This window comes from Salvelinus namaycush, chromosome 2, assembly GCF_016432855.1.
Source record: "Salvelinus namaycush isolate Seneca chromosome 2, SaNama_1.0, whole genome shotgun sequence".
Taxonomy (NCBI): domain Eukaryota; kingdom Metazoa; phylum Chordata; class Actinopteri; order Salmoniformes; family Salmonidae; genus Salvelinus; species Salvelinus namaycush.
In genome coordinates, this window is record NC_052308.1 from 70,403,457 (window position 1) to 70,422,521 (window position 19,065).

At 42.4% G+C, this 19,065-nt stretch overlaps 2 protein-coding genes across 3 annotated transcripts in view; both read left to right on the plus strand.

Moving 5' to 3' along the window:
- The first annotated feature begins 996 nt into the window (after positions 1–996).
- LOC120017408 (arsenite methyltransferase-like) lies at positions 997–10,583 on the plus strand. 2 transcript variants are annotated; one of them, XM_038960166.1, is made up of 12 exons: positions 997–1,113; positions 1,440–1,491; positions 2,253–2,380; positions 2,635–2,785; positions 4,622–4,758; positions 4,880–4,949; positions 5,266–5,347; positions 5,482–5,613; positions 5,796–5,935; positions 6,167–6,289; positions 8,129–8,279; positions 10,408–10,583. In XM_038960166.1, exons 1-11 carry the CDS (start codon positions 1,088–1,090, stop codon positions 8,231–8,233), a joined length of 1,146 nt encoding a protein of 381 aa, XP_038816094.1. In that variant the 5' UTR covers positions 997–1,087; the 3' UTR covers positions 8,234–8,279; positions 10,408–10,583. The 2 variants fall into 2 exon arrangements, with proteins under 2 accessions (XP_038816094.1, XP_038816087.1); XM_038960159.1 differs by lacking the exon at positions 10,408–10,583 and having other exon boundaries at positions 1,004–1,113; positions 8,129–8,408.
- Positions 10,584–12,393: 1,810 nt separating this feature from the next.
- Positions 12,394–19,065, plus strand: part of LOC120023189 (metal transporter CNNM2-like) — a 75,328-nt gene continuing 68,656 nt past the window's right edge. The window contains exon 1 of the mRNA XM_038967218.1: positions 12,394–13,885. Within this exon, the coding sequence (XP_038823146.1) occupies positions 12,394–13,885 (1,492 nt within the window). The remainder of the gene's footprint in view (positions 13,886–19,065) is intronic.

The window sequence follows — 19,065 nt, forward strand, 5'->3', positions numbered from 1 at the left end:
TTTGTAAACACGTCTCCCCTCCAAGTTGGTCATGTTCATCACTATAGTTTCGATTGACTCTATCAGAAACAGTTCGAAGCAGGATTTTTATGTCATCAACCCGGAATATGGCGTATCTTGTTGGCTCTGGGATCATCCTGATAACATTTTCAGCTGACAGCTGACCTCTCCTCTCAGGTGGGGATGAAGACCAGGACAAATTCCCATTCTTTGACTGGAATGTAACAACAACCTCAGCAGGGCCCTCTTTCTCATCACTGGTTGTCTCTGTCTGGATCATATTCTGTGGTGTCTTCAACTTCTGACACTTCCTCCTCTAATGCATCTTTACTGTCAGTTTCCTTGCCTCTCCTCACCAGTGTCATGATCAAAGATATGATCAAGAGCCTCACAAACAGTATATCGTTTGGTCATTGTGCTGCCACAGAATGAATTGTGAGCAAGGCCTCAAAAAGCTTTATATGTCAGAGCTGTGAGAAAAGTTGTATATATTATTGAAACAATGTTGTGATTGTTTGTGAGAATGCCAACGTGTGGTTCCCGTGGGGGAAAGATTCTATTGGGGAAAGGTTCCCATGGGGGTTGCCATGGAAGCCAAGAAGGGGAGGGAGGTGTGTGTATGCGCTCATGTGCATGCTCAACCACACATGCATGTGGGGGTCTGGGAGAGGAAGTGTGACCATCTGATGAATGGGCATGAACTACATTTTATACACTAATTGTAGTTTCACCCATTTATTTCATTTTTGACCGGGAACACCAAAAAGTAATGAAGATCATCTAAATGTGTTTTGTGTGTTCAGATGCCCTGTGTGGACAAAGTCATGGAATCTTGTGACAATCAGATTAAATGAACTACATTTTTTCAGAGAGAGAACTTGTAAATCGGTCCAGGTCGACCAGAACACAACAGGAGTGTTAAACCAGTTTTAACATTTTATTTTGAAAGAGACTTTTAATTTGAAGGATAGGGGGCGGTACAGAGAACCAGGAAGTTAACATTTTGTTATGACAAGTCGTAAAATGAACTTTGATTCCAATGTTTATTTATTAGACTTATGTAATAATTAGGGTCATTTGGACCACAATGGCTGAATGCAAGAAAGAACACGGGTAAGCTTCCACAAGTGTTGTAGATGTGTTGTTCAAGTTGTTGGCCATGCCCCTCGCGGTGTCATTTCTTTCTACAATTGTTGTCACACAATCCAGCCAGCATTCCGCTACAATTTTTCAGATTGTGCAAAGTGAAAGACCAAACTGTTTCCCACGACTCGTTACAATCGCGACATCGTTACAATGGCCTATCGTGACAATATACTTGCAGGTTACTGTAGCAAGGTCTTGTTTGACATGTTTGTCTTGACCATGTTTTTTCTGTTGTGAAAATGTCTGTCCGTTAATTTAACTACAGCTAAATGGCATGTCTTACATTTTTATAGGGAATGTGGGAAAGGCTGTTTCGTTGATTCAGTGATTCATGTGGATGTCAAGGTATGACAACGTTAAAGTATAATTTTGTTAGTACATTTTACATATTTGTAGCCCATTGCTGAGTAGTAGAGTGGGTTTATACACTGAGTGTACAAAACATTAGGAACACCTGCTCTTTCCATGACATAGACTGACCAGGTGAATCCAGGTGAAAGCTATGATCCCTAATTGATGTCACTTGTTAAATCTACTTCAATCATTGTAGATGAAGGGAAGGGGACAAGTTAGATAATGATTTTTAAGCCTTGATACAATTGAGACATGGATTGTGTGCCATTCAGAGGGTGTTTGTTTGAACGGGGTATGGTAATAAGTGCCAGGCGCACCGGGTTGAGTGTCAAAAACTGCAACGCTGCTGGGTTTTTCACGCTCAACAGTTTCCTGTGTGTATCAATAATGGTCCACCACCCAAAGGACATCCAGCCAACTTGACACAACTGTGGGAAGAATTGGAGTCAAAATGGGCCAGCATCCCTGTGGAACACTTTCAACACCTTGTAGAGCCATGCCCTGACGAATTGAGGCTGTTCTGATGGCAAAAGGGGGTGCAATGCAATATTAGGAAGGTGTTCCTCATGTGTTGTACATTCATCACAGTATGTCCAGGCAGTATGCTTATGGCTACTGATAGCCTAGTTGAATTAATGAAGTTGAACATTAACCTGAAATTGATAATCATGGAATGAGATGCAGCCAAGAAAAAATGTGTAAGACTTAAATCATAACTCTTGATACAGTAGTTATTTTTAACCTTCCCTCAGGACTACTATGGGAAGACCCTGAAGAAAACGTCTGACCTGAAGAGTAATGCCTGCTTAGCCCCGTCTCAGCCCATCCCAGCCTTCATCCTCAAGGCTCTGAGGAAGATCCATCCTGAAGTCACAGCCAAGTGGGTTCACTATTGTAACATTGTACTTACAATGTAATGACATTTTGATAACATCAGTGGTAACAAGTCATTTTCACACATAATTGCATGTCTGTGTGTCTTTCTGTCTCTGTCGGTCTGTGTCTGCCTGCTTGCCTGTAGATTGTTAAGGATACGATTGTTGTGAATAAGATTGATGAATCACCCATGAATAACTGTTACACGTGATTCCATTCACTCACCATGTAGCCCTTGACCTGCTGTTGTTCTGTCAGGTACTATGGGTGTGGGCTGGTGGTCCCAGAGTGTCTGGGGGGCTGCAGGCTGCTGGACCTGGGCAGTGGCAGTGGGAGAGACTGCTACATGCTCAGCCAACTGGTCGGGGAGAAGGGCCACGTCACAGGCATCGACATGACTGAGGACCAGGTACACAACTGTGTGGTGTGGTGGTGACCATTCAATTAAAATGTTTTTAATATCATAAAGGGCAATTGCTGAACACAACACTTTGTGGTGCTTGTTTACAGTGCCTTGCAAAAGTATTCATCCCCTTTGGCATTTTTCCTATTTCGTTGCATTACAACCTGTAATTTAAATTGAATTTTATTTGGATTGCATATAATGGACATACACAAAATAGTCCAAATTGGTGAAGTGAAATGAAAAAAATTACTTTTTCCAAAAATGTAAAACGGAAAAGTAGTGCGTGCATATGTATTCACCCCCTTTGCGATGAAGCCCCTAAATAAGATCTGGTGCAACCAATTACCTTCAGAAGTCACATAATTAATTAGATTGCACACAGGTGGACTTTATTTAAGTGTCACATGGTCTGTCACATGATCTCAGTATATATACACCTGTTCTGAAAGGCCCCAGAGTCTGCAACACCACTAAGCAAGGGGCACCACCAAGGAAGTGGCACCATGAAGACCAGGTAGCTCTCCAAACAGGTCAGGGACAAAGTTGTGGAGAAGTACAGATCAGGGTTGGGTTATAAAAAAATATCTGAAACTTTGAACATCTCACAGAGCACCATTAAATCCATTATTAAAACATGGAAAGAATATGGCACCACAACAAACCTGCCAAGAGAGGGCCGCCCACAAAAACTCACAGACCAAGGAAGGAGGGCATTAATCAGAGAGGCAACAAAGAGACCAAAGATAACCCTGAAGGAGCTGCAAAGCTCCACAGCGGAGATTGGAGTATCTGTCCATAGGACCACTTTAAGCCGTGCACTCCACAGGGCTGGGCTTTATGGAAGTGTGGCCAGAAAAAAGCCATTGCTTAAAGAAAAAAATAATATAACACGTTTGGTGTTTGCCAGAAGGCATTTGGGAGACTCCCCAAATACATGGAAGAAGGTACTCTGGTCAGATGAGACTAAAATTGAGCTTTTTGGCCATCAAGGAAAACGTTATGTCTGGTGCAAACCCAACACCTCTCATCACCCCGAGAACACCATCCCCACAGTGAAGCATGGTGGTGGCAGCATCATGCTGCAGGGATGTTTGTCATCGGCAGGGACTAGGAAACTGGTCAGAATTTAAGGAATGATGGATGGCGCTAAATACAGGGAAATTCTTGAGGTAAAACCCGTTTCAGTCTTCCAGAGATTTGAGACTAGGACGGAGGTTCACCTTTCAGCAGGACAATGATCTTAAGCAAACTGCTAAAGCAACACTTGAGTGGTTTAAGGGGAAACATTTAAATGTCTTGGAATGTCCTAGTCAAAGCCCAGACCTCAATCCAATTGAGAATCTGTGGTATGACTTAAAGATTGCTGTACACCAGTGGAACCCATCCAACTTGAAGGAGCTGGAGCAGTTTTGCCTTGAAGAATGGGCATAAATCCCAGTGGCTAAAATGTGCCAAGCTAATAGAGACATACCGCAAGAGACTTGCTGCTGTAATTGCTGCAAAAGGTGGCTCTACAAAGTATTGGCTGAGGGGGGGGTGAATAGTTATGCACGCTCAAGTTTTCTGTTTTTTTGTCTAATTTCTTGTTTGTTTCACAAGAAAATATATTTTGCATCTTCAAAGTGGTATGCATGTTGTGTAAATCAAATTATACAACCCCCCCAAAAAATACATTTTAATTCCAGGTTGTAAGGCAACAAAATAGGAAAAATGCCAAGGGGGGTGAATACTTTCGCAAGCCACTGTATGTATGTGCAAGCCAAATTCCCCTTTTTTTCTGTTCTTGTTTTGGAGTTCTGTTTCGGTCCTGGGAACACATCCGTTTTTCTTTCTTTATAGCTTGAGGTTGCCAGAAAGTACGTGGACCACCACATGCAGGAGTTTGGATACGGGAAGCCCAACGTGGACTTTGTTCAGGGCTACATCGAGGCTCTAAAGGAGGCTGGACTCAAGGAGAATTCCTTCGATATCATCATGTAAGATGCCTTTGTTGGTTGTTTGTTTACCCTTGAAAGATTACAGTTCATTTTTACAGTAATATCATAGTGATTAGTGTACGGTGAGGGTTCATTATTTGCCCCTTTTGTTGTGCGACAGATCCAACTGTGTGGTGAATTTGTCCCCAGACAAGAGAAAAGTATTGAGTGATGCTTACCACGTGCTGAAGGTACACTGTGTGCTATACCGTATCATGTAGAAATCCGGTAATTACAACCAACAAAACTTCAATGAACCCTTTCAAGCTTGTAAGGAAGATTCATGTCATGCTCCAGTCCTTAGAAGTCAAATGCTGTTACTGTACTTAAACGTGTCAGTGAAAAGTAATTCAGAAAGAGAATCCTTGCTTGGTAACATTGAAATGCAGCAGACACATTTCAGTTGAGTGCATCGTTGTACAACTGACTAGGCATCCTTCTTTCCCTTTCGTTCACGTCTTCTAAGCCTGCACACTAAAGATGTTTGCTACTCTCTCTGGTTGTCAGGATGGAGGAGAGCTGTACTTCAGTGATGTCTATAGTAGCAGTAAGCTCTCCGATGAGATCAAGAATCACAAAGTCCTGTGGGGTGTGTATGTCTACTAAGCAGCTTCTGTATTACATTTCTCACTGTTTTAGACTGGTTCCAGCTGCTATTTATATTTGTAGGACCAGCAACAGTTAATAACGTAGGTGAACTGTAGATGTTAACGCTGTCGTTAGGGGAGTGTTTAGGCGGAGCGCTTTGGTGGGAGGACCTAGTGCGATTGGCTCAGGAGGTGGGATTCAGCCCCCCGCGATTGGTCACGGCCAACGTCATCACCGTGGACAACATGGAACTGGAGGCCATCCTAGGTGAGATAAGTTGACTCGTCTTAAACATGAGATGGTGACATTTTTTCCATCAGCTCTTAACCATATAAGTTACCATATAGCGGTTACATTGTTAACATACTGGGTCTATAGCATTGATACGTGGGACCCCACATTTTTAAGATTGACTGTTCAAAACGTTGATATTTCTTCTGGAATTACAGGTGACTACAAGTTTGTCTCTGCCACCTACCGTCTCTTCAAGATCCCCAAAATCTCTAACAAAGGCTCTCTGGTCATATACAATGGCAACATCACTGGTTTTGAGGAGAGTCTGGAGTTTGACGCTGAGTACACATTCAAGGTTTGTACAAGATACTGTTTTGTGTTTTTCTGCCAAATGGAGTTGGGCTTTGCTCCTCTCCAATATGAGTATGTTTGTGTTGTATGGGGAAGTTGAAAGCAGAGCAGAAAACACATTTCCGATGTAACAGTTTGGCAAATAAAGTTATATTGGATCATATTGATCCTAGATCTGTGCCCGGTGTGTTTTACACAGTGAGTAATATTTGTGTTTGTGTGTCTCTCAACCCAGGTGGATGAGGTAGTGGAGGTGGATGGAGAGGTGGCCAGCATCCTCAGCCACTCCAGGTTTGCTGAGGAGTTCACTTTCCAACTGCCCGGAGTACCTGCTGGATGTAGTGTAAAGAAACCCAAGGTTTGTACCAATTCCAGGACAATTGCACCTAATGTGTCATAATACTCTGAGTTTTAGATGTGGTTGCAGGGTGTGTATAAATGTCATGACACATCCACTGACACCTTCCCACTGTGAATTCCAAATTGACCCCTAGCCCCTACGCACGCACGCACACACACACACACACACACACCAAGGTCAAGCAGATGTGCTGCAGTCACAACTAGGCTGTGTTAAAGTCCTGCTGGGAACCTTTAATCAGGAAGGAATGCATGTCCTCCCGTCAGCCAATGGAATGTCTCAATGTCTTCTTATCATGGTCCCTCATGGTCACTGAAACCACACACACACACTGAGGACTATATTTGGTTTGATTATGTTTCCTACAGTTTGAATCTTTTCATACTCCCTACACATTCTTCAGGCTGTGGGTGTTCAGTTTAGCCTTGATCCTAAGGAGGCTGAGGCTGGTTGAGGTCTCATCCAGGTTGTATTCTCGTGACAAGTTTTACAATGCTTTATACACAGTATTATAACTGCATCATAATGCATTACACCTGTTGTCTCTCAGTCAAGGGTTACCAGTAGCTTTGGGACACATCATCGGTAGTCTGTGTGTTGGTTGAACTCCCTGAGTTGTGCATCGTTCTGGTGGTTGGCGACGGAAAACAACAATACCACATTGTAGACGGCTTCACCTACAACAAAACAGTTTCCTGTCAACAAAAGCATATGTATAATCTCCAGGAACTCTACTTACCAGACATAAAGTGAAATGTGTCCCTCGCTATCAAATAAACATCTGAATCCAACTTTTGTCCAAACCGCATCATATTCCTGCTGATGTGAACAGTGGTAGATTTAGAAGTCTTGTGTGAAGGGAGGGGTCAAACTTGGAAGGAATATGGTTCGGGTAAAAGTTGTATTCTGATGTTTACTTTATAGCGAGGGACTTATTTCACTTTATGTTTGGTAAGTAGAGTTCCTGGAGATTATACATATGCTTTTGTTGACAGGAAGTTTTTTGGGGTGTAGCTGGCTATAATGTGGAATGGTTATTTTCCGTCGCCAACCACCAGAACGAGGCACAACTCCGGGAGTCCAACCAGTACACAAACTACTGATGTTGTGTCCCAAAGCTACTGGTAACCCTTTACTGAGAGACCATAGGTGTTGTGTCCCAAAGCTAGTTACCAGGTACTTTATTTAGTTCGCTCCTAACTCTAGTTTAGGTGATTATTATCTCTACCTTTTAGACTCTCTGTTGCAAGTGAACTCAAAGGGCAAACAGATCAGGGCCTGTATTCACAAAGCATCTCAGTGTAGTAGTGCTGATCTAGGATCTGTCCATATAATCTTATCTTATAATGACCTAAAAGGCAAACACTGATCCTAGATCAGCATTCCTCCTCTGAGATGCTTTGTGGATACGGGCCCAGGTCATGATCTCATGCCGTAATAAACTGTATGGAAAGTATGTACAGCTTGAAAAGATAAACTCATGGCAGATAAAAACATATTGCATAGTCACAAGTACCGATCCAGGGTCGCTGACAGCAGTTGCATAATATGACACAACATGGAGTTTGATATGTAATGTAATAAATGTGATTTAAATGGTTATTATTTAAATAATATTATTTAAATGGTATTTCTCTGTAATTAACTTTAAAAACATTGCTGAATTGACTGGAGGTTAAATGGAATGGACCCTAAACTTGTAAGATAGTGGAGTTATTATCATATAAGGTTATTATATAACGCACTACCATGACGTTGTGTAAATATGGCATGCGGTGTTTTTCAGTGATTTCCAGGGAAACCCTGTGCTGTCTGTCATGCTGTGTGTCATTGCAGGTGGGCACGGTGAATCCCTTTGAACTGGTGCTGCAGCTGGGGAGTGCAACTGTCTCTTCTGCCACAGGGGGGTGCTGTGGTGCAGAGTCATCCTGTTGCAAGTGATGGCGTACCCAAGATACGAGAGAGACACAGAGAATGATTATACTGTGTATGAATGAACAATAATTGTAATTCATGTAAAACTATGGATTTTTGTCAAGCCTTAAATTAGGCTCATGTATTAACTGTATAACTGTGAATATTGTCATAATCCAAACACATTTCCGGCAGTGAAGAAGTGGTCAGTGTCTCTCTTTAATGAAATAGGCCTTAGGTTTCAAGATGGGTGTGTGGGAGAGAAATGCAAAAAATATATCCACGGCAGTGGAGGCTGGTGTGAGGAGCTATTGGAGGATGTGCTCATTCTAATGGCAGAAATGGAATGAATGGAACGGTATCAAACATTGCAAATATGGAAACCACGCTTGACTCCGTTCCATTAATACCATTCCAGCCATTACAATGAGCCCGTTCTCCTATATCTCCTTCCACCAGGCTCCACTGATCCACAGGGGAACTCACACTCGGAATATCAGTTATATTCTTAGTATTTTCATTTCATTCATAAACACCCAAAGTTTCGACTAGGTATTTTTCAAGGGTATTCCTGCTATTCTACACATTTTGTCATAGGGTGGAGGCAAATGTTTAATTGATGATCAATGCAGTGTTGCCAACTTAGCAACTTTGTCGCTATATTTAGCGAGTATTCAGACCCCTCTAGCGACACATTTTCAAAAAAGCGACTAGCGACAAATCTAGCAACTTTTTCTGGTGTTATTGGAGACTTTTGGAGACTGACATGAAAGCACGTATCGTTCTTACTCTTCTCAACGAGCAGTGGGTGCTGCCGTGGGCCCCACCCCAGTCCCAAAGCATTCACAGGCCAGTCCTCGCGCAGCAGTCCCTCCCATCTGCAGTCAGAGCAGGAGATGTTCACCCCTCCGCGTCCAGACTGCAAATGAATCGCGCATGCGGAAGCCGCGGCTGGCTGATCCTGCCCTGGCTTACATTCAGGGCGGGATGTAAATGTAAAAAACTAAACAAAAAATAATAATACAAATAAAAAATAAACTAAGTAACTCCGCCAGAGTGTCTCTTTTGGGTCACTTTTGCCGGTCCCAAGCCCGGATAAAGGAGGGTTGGAATTGTGACATTAAAAAAACAAAGAATCGACAGAAGAAAGTTTATTTGTAGTTCTAAACATATTTAGGGTGTTTTTTACTCACTTTTCGTCTCTCCCACAACGTTATTCCTCTCTCCTACTGCGTCCATCACAATTACATGCACATGGCCAATTATGCAAATTAGGTTATGACGTCATTTAGAGACTTCTAGCGACTTTTAGGACAGCCAATAGCTACTTTCCTTACTGAGGAGTTGGCAACATTGGAATGTGCCCCACGCCGGTCAGTAATTCGACCATGCTAACAACACGTTTAGATAGCTGGCCACTAGACTCATTTAACAATCAAACAAACGTAGCTGACACGGGGTAACTGAGTGACTGCTGATGCACAACCACATTTCGAAATTGCATCTTGTGTGGTCTATTATTCTAACTCTCAACAGTATGTTGAGACCCCGACTGAGTTAAAAAAAAAAAAAAAAATCCGCTGGCCTACAAAGGGCTGCATGCAGCCAGTTGCCCATCCCCGGTCTATTTCATTGGAAGGGCAGGTGCTCATAATATTTTGTAAACCATTTTATCAAATAAAATAACATTGTATTGGTCGCATACAAATATTTAGCAGATGTTATTGCTGGTGTAGCGAAATGCTCCCATGATTTGTGCAAAGGCCAAACAATATTGATACAAATAAATCAAAACAAAACATGGCTGTGATACAGCAGGCTAAACGTTTTTAAATCAAAAAGAGATCGAGTTCCTCATTACGTCCCTAGGGGAGACAGTGTCCAGGTAGTGGACCAGGAAGCATTATCGTTTTACTAGTTATCATGCCTAAGGGGCATGTGAACCTTCTCTATCGCGATGAACTTGATCGAGTGTTGTAATGTCCTGATTGAATTCTGTGCTTGGCGACACGAGACTGCTGATTGTTTCTACGAATGGATGACTTATGGTGATGCGGTCCTTACGTTGTCGCTTAGCACGTAGGCCTCGCTTAGCACGTAGGCCTACGCTGCCCATTAGCCTGTTCTAGAGAATTTGTAGGAACTGCTCATCCATATCTGTATGTGAGACTAACACTGTTGCTTTGTCCTCTCGCTTCCAGGAACAGGGATACAAGGACACCCGGATAAAGACAGCCTACAATCGAGCAAAAGACACTGAGAGAGATGAATTGCTGAGGCATGCACAAAATTGAGAAATAATATTTGTGTGTTTTCACTTCTACCTTTACACCGCTCTTCAGCAATTATGAACATTTTAAATAAACATTGGCACATATTGACGTCTGATTCCAAATTCAAATATGTAGCCTATTCAAAGACCCTCCCCTGTTCGCCTATAGGAGAGCACGCAATCTCAGAGATGCACTGCTCCAATCAGATGTGTGTGCGCGTCTACAGCGCTCCCAACTGCGCACTGTTGGACACAATCCCTGCCACAACTACATCCATTGTCATAACACCTATAGACTAGTTAGCTGACGACGTCTAGAAAACTTTGCGCGCGCTTCAAAGGCGCAGAAGTCCATGTGTTGTTATGGTTCTGGATGGCCAGATAGCTAGCAAAAATGGCAAGAAACTGCCCTGTGGTGAATTGTAAGTGGCTCGTTTCTGCTAGTTGTATCTTGTTCTTGATACCAGGTATTTTTTGTTGTTGTTGGTTATTTGACTGTCACCTCAATGATGACATGGCTAAAATTCGCTAGCTACCTAACCAACAACTGTAACAATGTATTTGAGAGACAACAAGTGTTCATGGTGCAACTGTATTTATGTTTTCAATAAATATTGGCGACTAACTGTAGTTGACACGTTATCAACAATCTAAGCCAACCCTGTCGGTTTTGTTGATAAACAACCAGCCCCTGAAGAGCACGGAAATATTCCATCACCCGGGAACAGGAAAAAAAAACATATATCTGTAGTAGAACCATATGTTCTTCATCTGATGTTGTTTATTTGCTTTGTTCCATGTTCTGATATGTCAGGCAGAATAGGACTATTATCCATGAGTTGACATGTGTGCCTTTGTCATCATAATCCCCGATTGGACAGATAATGACTCTACTACCTCAATGTGATGTTGTAATACTATCCTAACTATCCCTCTGTTTTTTAAATGATGCCCAATGCCTACTTTGTGAAAGTAGCCCATTGAAATGTGATTCATGCATAACACCGCGTCATGCGTAGGCTAAATTGCCTATTAATGATGGGTGATTATTAATTAATTTGCAAACATTGTATGATATAATTAATTATTTTCACACCAGAACAATGTAGGCTACAGTATTTAAAAGAAAATGTCTTATACATGCGTCTAGGCATTTTGCGTAATTATCTGTTTATTAGGCTAATATTACGCATGGCAATTACTGTACGTTTTGTCTATCTATATAATTTCCAATGCCTATCATGCATTTGTATTGGTTTGGTTGGTCAACCATCCCTCCCTACAATTAGGCTTTGCAGATCATCATTAAATAGCCTACAAGACATACCATACCATAAGCTATAAAATGCATTGTGACTGCTTGTTTGGTCATCTTAAGGAACTAATCTAAAATGCATAAAGAATGTCACATAGCCTAAAAGCATGCATTCCATTCAGCCCGCTGAAACAACTCTCTCCCTCTACCTCTCGCTCTCCTCTGCAATGGAGATAACATTGCATAATGACGCACCATTCACTCCACCCAGATAAATCAAATATTATGGATCTACCCACCAATTCATTATTTATTGGTTGCCTCTGAAATCCATCTGAAAAAGTCACGAGGAAAGTGTCTTGGGCTTTTTTGCGTGAGGTGCGCTTGTTTTGGAATTTCATTCGTTGGAGCTGCGGTGAAAACTCCGCCCCTCGTCCAACTGCCGCACTGGATTGGGTGCTACCGTCGTCTGTCTCCGGGACATCAAGGGAGGCACGAGTTCGCTCTAGGAGTAATCAGTTTCGGACTCGTAGTGGAACCAAGCGCTTGGGTCCCCGATGCTGCACAAATCACGGCGACCCCCGGTGGAGATGAAGGCGGACTCCGATTGGCTCTGATTTTTAAAAGCCCTTTTCATTCAGGAGGTTGCCCATTATCAACATGGCTGAGCCGTCGGCCCCAGTACCCTCTGCAAAAATGGCGTCACTTAGCCGGGTTCGAGCTCTGACGATGATTTTCTTAACTGTCAGCGGTTGTTTGGTCACCTCGACAAGTGGCAAGGAAGGCGGGGTAGAGTCGGACACGGTTATCATCGGGCTCCGGTTGGAGGACACGGACGACATTTCCTTTATGGATAGGGGCTACCTACGGGTGAGTGAACGGTCTCGTGTCAAATTGAGGGTCTACGGGCAAAACATAAACAACGAGACCTGGTCCAAAATTTCATTTACGGAACACGAGCAGATCCGACCAGTCGGGGACATCGACAGCTTGTCGGGGGACAACGGGAGCAAAGAGGATACGTCCGCGCATCCCTGCGGTATCAGGACCTCGGATATAATCATCTTGCCCAACATCATTCTAAGTCGCAGAACGTCGGGAGTAGTTGAAATCGAGGTCAAACCCCTTCGAAAAACCGAGAGGAGTAAATCTTATTACCTGTGCATCGCCACCTCGACACCTGCCCACCACGCCGCCGGCCTGCACGACCCATGGACCGAAAACACCTGGATTTACCACGACGGAGATGACACTAAAGTGATAGTTGTGGAAGAGAAGAGGTTTCTGCTCCCCTTCTGGCTTCAAGTCATCTTTATTTCCATGTTGCTGTGTCTGTCAGGCATGTTCAGCGGGTTGAACTTGGGACTGATGGCACTGGACCCAATGGAGCTCCAAATAGTCCAGAATTGTGGCACAGAGATGGAGAAGAATTATGCCAAAAAGATAGAGCCAGTTAGGAGCCAAGGGAATTACCTGCTTTGCTCACTTCTCCTAGGCAACGTGCTCGTGAATACAACTCTAACTATCTTATTTGATGATATTGCAGGTTCTGGGCTGATAGCTGTGGTGATGTCAACTATTGGAATTGTCATCTTTGGAGAGATTGTCCCTCAAGCCATATGCTCAAGACATGGCCTTGCTGTTGGAGCCAACACCATTTTCCTCACCAAGTTTTTCATGCTGCTCACCTTCCCCGCGTCATACCCAGTGAGCAAACTTCTAGATTACCTTTTGGGCCAAGAGATAGGCACTGTGTACAACCGCGAGAAGCTTTTGGAGATGCTCAGAGTCACGGATCCGTACAATGATCTGGTCAAAGAGGAGTTGAACATCATTCAGGGCGCCTTGGAACTACGGACTAAGACGGTGGAGGACGTGATGACCCCGCTAAGAGATTGTTTTATGATTCCAGGTGATGCTATCCTCGACTTCAACACCATGTCTGAAATCATGGAGAGCGGCTACACGCGCATCCCCGTGTTCGAGGGCGAGAGGTCCAACATTGTGGATCTATTGTTCGTGAAGGACCTGGCGTTTGTCGACCCAGATGATTCTACGCCGCTGAAAACCATCACTAAGTTTTACAGCCATCAGCTGCATTTTGTGTTCAATGACACCAGGCTGGATGCCATGCTGGAGGAGTTCAAGAAAGGTGAGAGGGGTTTCATTCTTTATTGGCCGACTGTATCCTGTCAATCAAATGATCATGCCATTTCAAGCAAAAAGTGTGATGACTGTTCCATCACGGCTTTCATTTGGCATGTCTATGGTCTAGGGATTCATTGCAAATGTGAGAATGACGTTTCATCGGAACACAGACCGATTATATAATAACCTAGAGAGACAAGTGTTGCTACGCATTAGTAAGCAGTCAATTCACTGGATTACGTCTCCACTGAAGATTTCTATTCATGTCAACATATGTATGGCATTTTATAGTTAGGGAAAACATCACAATCTTCAATCAGGGGGTATTTGCCTCTGGGAATAACACTGTCCCAGTTCCTTGACTGTATGTATAATGTCACACACTTGACATAATAATATCCAGATCAGATCCCCTACTATGATAATACTATGACATCATAGAGAGCTCGAAGACCTTTTCCCTCTGGAAGATGGTCAAGTAATGTGTCTTACTGTCTAATAACAGATTACTGTCATTTAAAACTTGACTGAGACACATGAATGACCTCATAGCACAGATGGCCTGCTGTCCTTCAGGTGTCTCCCTGATGCCCCAAGTGTTTCAAGTGTATAAACAAAGATGTCACGCCAAACCACGAAACCCGACTTTCAGGAAGATGGAGTGTGGCGTTGCTCCATCAGGAAGGATGTCACAAAAAATCCCAGATACAATAAAGAAAAGAGGCGAGGTGAGGTGGGGAGGAATGGCATCCTAAAGTAGCTGGCTGCCATTCCTTGTCAGAGATATAAGGGCGCATTTGTTGTCACCTCTTGGGTCATTTCCTGCAAAGAAAAAGTGGAGAGGGGGAATGTTCATGTTATCTTTCACCATCACTTCCTTTCCTCATTAATGTTCACACGGTTCCCCTCCCTCTCTCTCTCTCTCTCTCTCTCTCTCTGTCTCTCTCTCTCTCTCTCTGTCTCTCTGTCTCTCTCTCTCTCTCTCTCTGTCTCTCTCTCTCTCTCTCTCCCTCTCCCTCTCCCTCTCCCTCTCTCTCTCTCTCTCTCTCTCTCTCTCTCTCTCTCTCTCTCTCTCTCTCTCTCTCTCTCTCTCTCTCTCTCTCTCTCTCTCTCTCTCTCTCTCTCTCTCTCTCTCTCTCTCTCTCTCTCTCTCTCTCTCTCTCTCTCTCTCTCTCTCTCTCTCTCTCTGTCTCTCTCTCTCTCTCTCTCTCTCTCTCTCTCTCTCTCTCTCTCTCTCTCTCTCTCTCTCTCTCTGTCTCTCTCTCTCTCTCTCTAACCACCCCTCTCCCCCTCTTTGGTTTGTGACTTGCATTAGGAAATTCATTCATGGGAATGGTACAACCGCGTCAGTGCTAAGGTTATCAGGTGGGGGCATCTTGTATGAGAACCTGCTTAAATCCCCTCCTCTCCCTACTCTAAGTTGTGTGCATTGCCTCTGAATGATAGTGGTGATAACTCCCTTCGTCCTGCCCACTGGAATGCAGTCTTGTGAATAATGAATAACTCCTCTCTCTTAACACCCACGGAGTTACACTTTATGACATAGTTTTAGGAACGATATATGTTTTGATCAAGCAGCTTCTGTGCACACGGTTGTTACATCATTACGGTTCTTACATCATTACGGTTGTTACATCATTACGGTTGTTATATCATAAACATTTTTACATCATTACGGTTGTTATATCATTACGGTTTTTATATCATTACAGTTGTTACATCATTACGGTTGTTACATCATTACGGTTGTTACATCATTACGGTTTTTATATCATTACGGTTGTTACATCATTACGGTTGTTACATCATTACGGTTGTTACATCATTACATGTTTTACATCATTACGGTTGTTACATCATTACGTTTTTTACGTCATTATGGTTGTTATATCATTACGGTTGTTATATCATTACGGTTGTTAGATCATTACGGTTGTTACATCATTACGGTTGTTACATCATTACGTTTTTTACATCATTACGGTTGTTACATCATTACGGTTGTTACATCATTACGTTTTTTACATCATTATGGTTGTTATATCATTACGGTTGTTATATCATTACGGTTGTTATATCATTGCGGTTGTTATATCATTACGGTTGTTAGATCATTACGGTTGTTACATCATTACGGTTGTTACATCATTACGGTTGTTACATCATTACGGTTGTTATATCATTACGGTTGTTATATCATAAACATTTTTACATCATTACGGTTGTTATATCATTACGGTTTTTATATCATTACGGTTGTTACATCATTACGGTTGTTACATCATTACGGTTGTTACATCATTACATTTTTTATATCATTACGGTTGTTACATCATTACGGTTGTTACATCATTACGGTTGTTACATCATTACATGTTTTACATCATTACGGTTGTTACATCATTACGGTTGTTACATCATTACGTTTTTTACGTCATTATGGTTGTTATATCATTACGGTTGTTATATCATTACGGTTGTTAGATCATTACGGTTGTTACATCATTACGGTTGTTACATCATTACGTTTTTTACATCATTACGGTTGTTATATCATTACGGTTGTTACATCATTACGGTTGTTAGATCATTACGGTTGTTACATCATTACATTTTTTACATCATTACGGTTGTCACATCATTACGGTTGTTATATCATTACATTTTTTACATCATTACGGTTGTTACATCATTACGGTTGTTACATCATTACGTTTTTTTTACATCATTACAAGACTTAAAAATACTACTTACACTTTGTGGCCTATCATACTTAACTTTAAGACTGGTTGTGACTATGTTCATCTAGTCAATAGCTTTTTATGACTATGATTTCACTGAATTTCACTGTAATTTAGGCATTTTATAGTCATTATTCAAGCGCTAGTGTTTGTTTTGGTTTATTGTCAAATCCGATTAACGAGAAGTAAATTAATGGAAAAAATAACCGTGCTTGTCGAAGTAGCCTTGTTTTCAAGGCTAATGTATAATATGTTACATATTATGCATATTAATTAATTTGGTCACATTCATTTGAAGGTTTCTGTCAGTGATGAAAATCTTTACAGAAACCATGGTGTGATTACCTCAAATTAGGTTTCTATTAATATAGTGGACAACTGTATGCATTTCCATTTGCGTAATGGATTCATTAATGCATGGATATGATTAGCATACTAGAAGGTGGTCAGAACAGAACAGCAGCTGTATTGATAATCTTATATATTATATGATATTATTGACCTATGGCCAGTCCTTTTGACATCATCAGTGATCCCAGAACATGACCCCTATAACCCCCATTATCTACCACCACAGCTCTCATTCACTAAAACCAACAGCCTGGTTATTTTACCTTCAGTTTAAAACACCAGCTTCACACAGCTAAAAATGCTATATTTTTGGTTATGGAAAATATATTTCACGATACAGTGATTCTCTACACGATACTTGCTTGTTTTGTCACAAACTGAAATTAGGCGAATTATTATAATTTTAGCAACCAGGAAATGTTGGAGCGATTTCTGCATAGTGCGTCTTTAAGAACGGGAAGCATAGAAATGATGCACATAGAACAGATCTACCGCTTCTTAGACTTGCTTTCAATGAGAATGACAGATCTATAACTCCTATTTCTGTGTGAATTTGGTTGGGTCGCCCAAAAAGTTACATATTGCAGCTTTAAAGTTCTAGATATAACCTTTTTGTAGATTGTACATATAGGTAAGGTACGTCAGACTAAACCCTAGTCCTCCAGGTTCCAGCCTCCCAGCAAGGCCACGAGGCCAGGTGCCAGTGCAGTCTTTGGGTTCCTGTTCTTGGCTCTGCTCCAGAGGGAACTCGCCTTCCTTCCGTCCAACCTCTGGAGCGGTTGTAAATCCTGAGGAAGGGAGGTCAAAGTTTCTCGTCAATCTGCCTCTAGTCACGGCACCACACTCGGTTCAAAGTGCTTTGTATTGTAAGTCATTGTTAATTAATTTGACTGCCTCTTGTGGAGCTGGTTGCTGCACAGCCGTCTGAAGTTGGGTTGAAGAAAGAAAGAGAAAAGCCTCCCGCCACATCTGCTCCAACAGCCACATACTTTAGAGATACACTGAGTGGAAAAAACATTAGGAACACCTGCTCTTTCTATGACACAGACTGACCAGGTGAATCCAGGTGAAAGCTGTGATCCCTTATGGATATCACTTAAATCCACTTCAGTCAGTGTATATGAAAGGGAGGAGACAGGTTATAGAAGGATTTTTAAGCCTTGAGACAAATGAGACATGGATTTGGTATGTTTGCCATTCAGAGGGTGAATGGGCAAGACAAAAGGTGTAAATACCTTTGAATGGGGTATGGTAGTAGGTGCCAGGCACACCGGTTTGTGTCAAGAACTCCACCGTTGCTGGGTTTTTCACGCTCAACAGTTTCCCGTGTGTATCAAGAATGGTCCACCATTCAGAGGACATCCAGCCAACTTGACACAACTGTGGGAAGAATTGGAGTCAACATGGGTCAGCATCCCTGTGGAACGCCTTTGACACCATGTTGAGTCCATGCCTCTATGTATTGAGGTGTTCTGAGGGTGGGGTGGGGGGGGGGGGGGGGTGCAACACAATCTTAGGAAGGTGTTCCTAATGTTTGGTATACTCAGTGTAAAGCACATGAAAAGCGTAATTAGTTTTACTTTTGAAGTCAGGTTTTTGAGGATTCTGAATTAGCCGTTTCTTGCTGGCTCTGTTTGTGATTGAAGAGGATGCTTTCACTTTCTGCACTGCAACTGTAAAGTAAACCAGCTTCCACCTGAAGAGTGAGAAGGAGCACAAAAAACGTTAAAAAACTGTGGTGGCAGTTCTTAATACTATGCCCCCATGCTAAGGTTCAGGTTGGTGGCTTGACCTAAGCCACTATCGTCATCCTAGACCTTTAAATGGAGACAGACAACCCCTTGGAAACTTCTGAACCCCTTTGTTAGTTTCTGTCGGATGGCAACAATTCGTGACAATTAGCGACTAGTAGTGACAGTGACAGTTAGCGACAATTAAAGACTACTAGCCATACAGGAGATTAGGTGGTCAAGCAGCAGGAGTAGTGTGTTAATGAGTGGGTCAACGTGGGCCCTTCGGGATGAACCCAAGTAGCACACACAGAATGGGGCCGATCACACTCACGTCCAGTCTTGTTTTTTGAACGAATGAA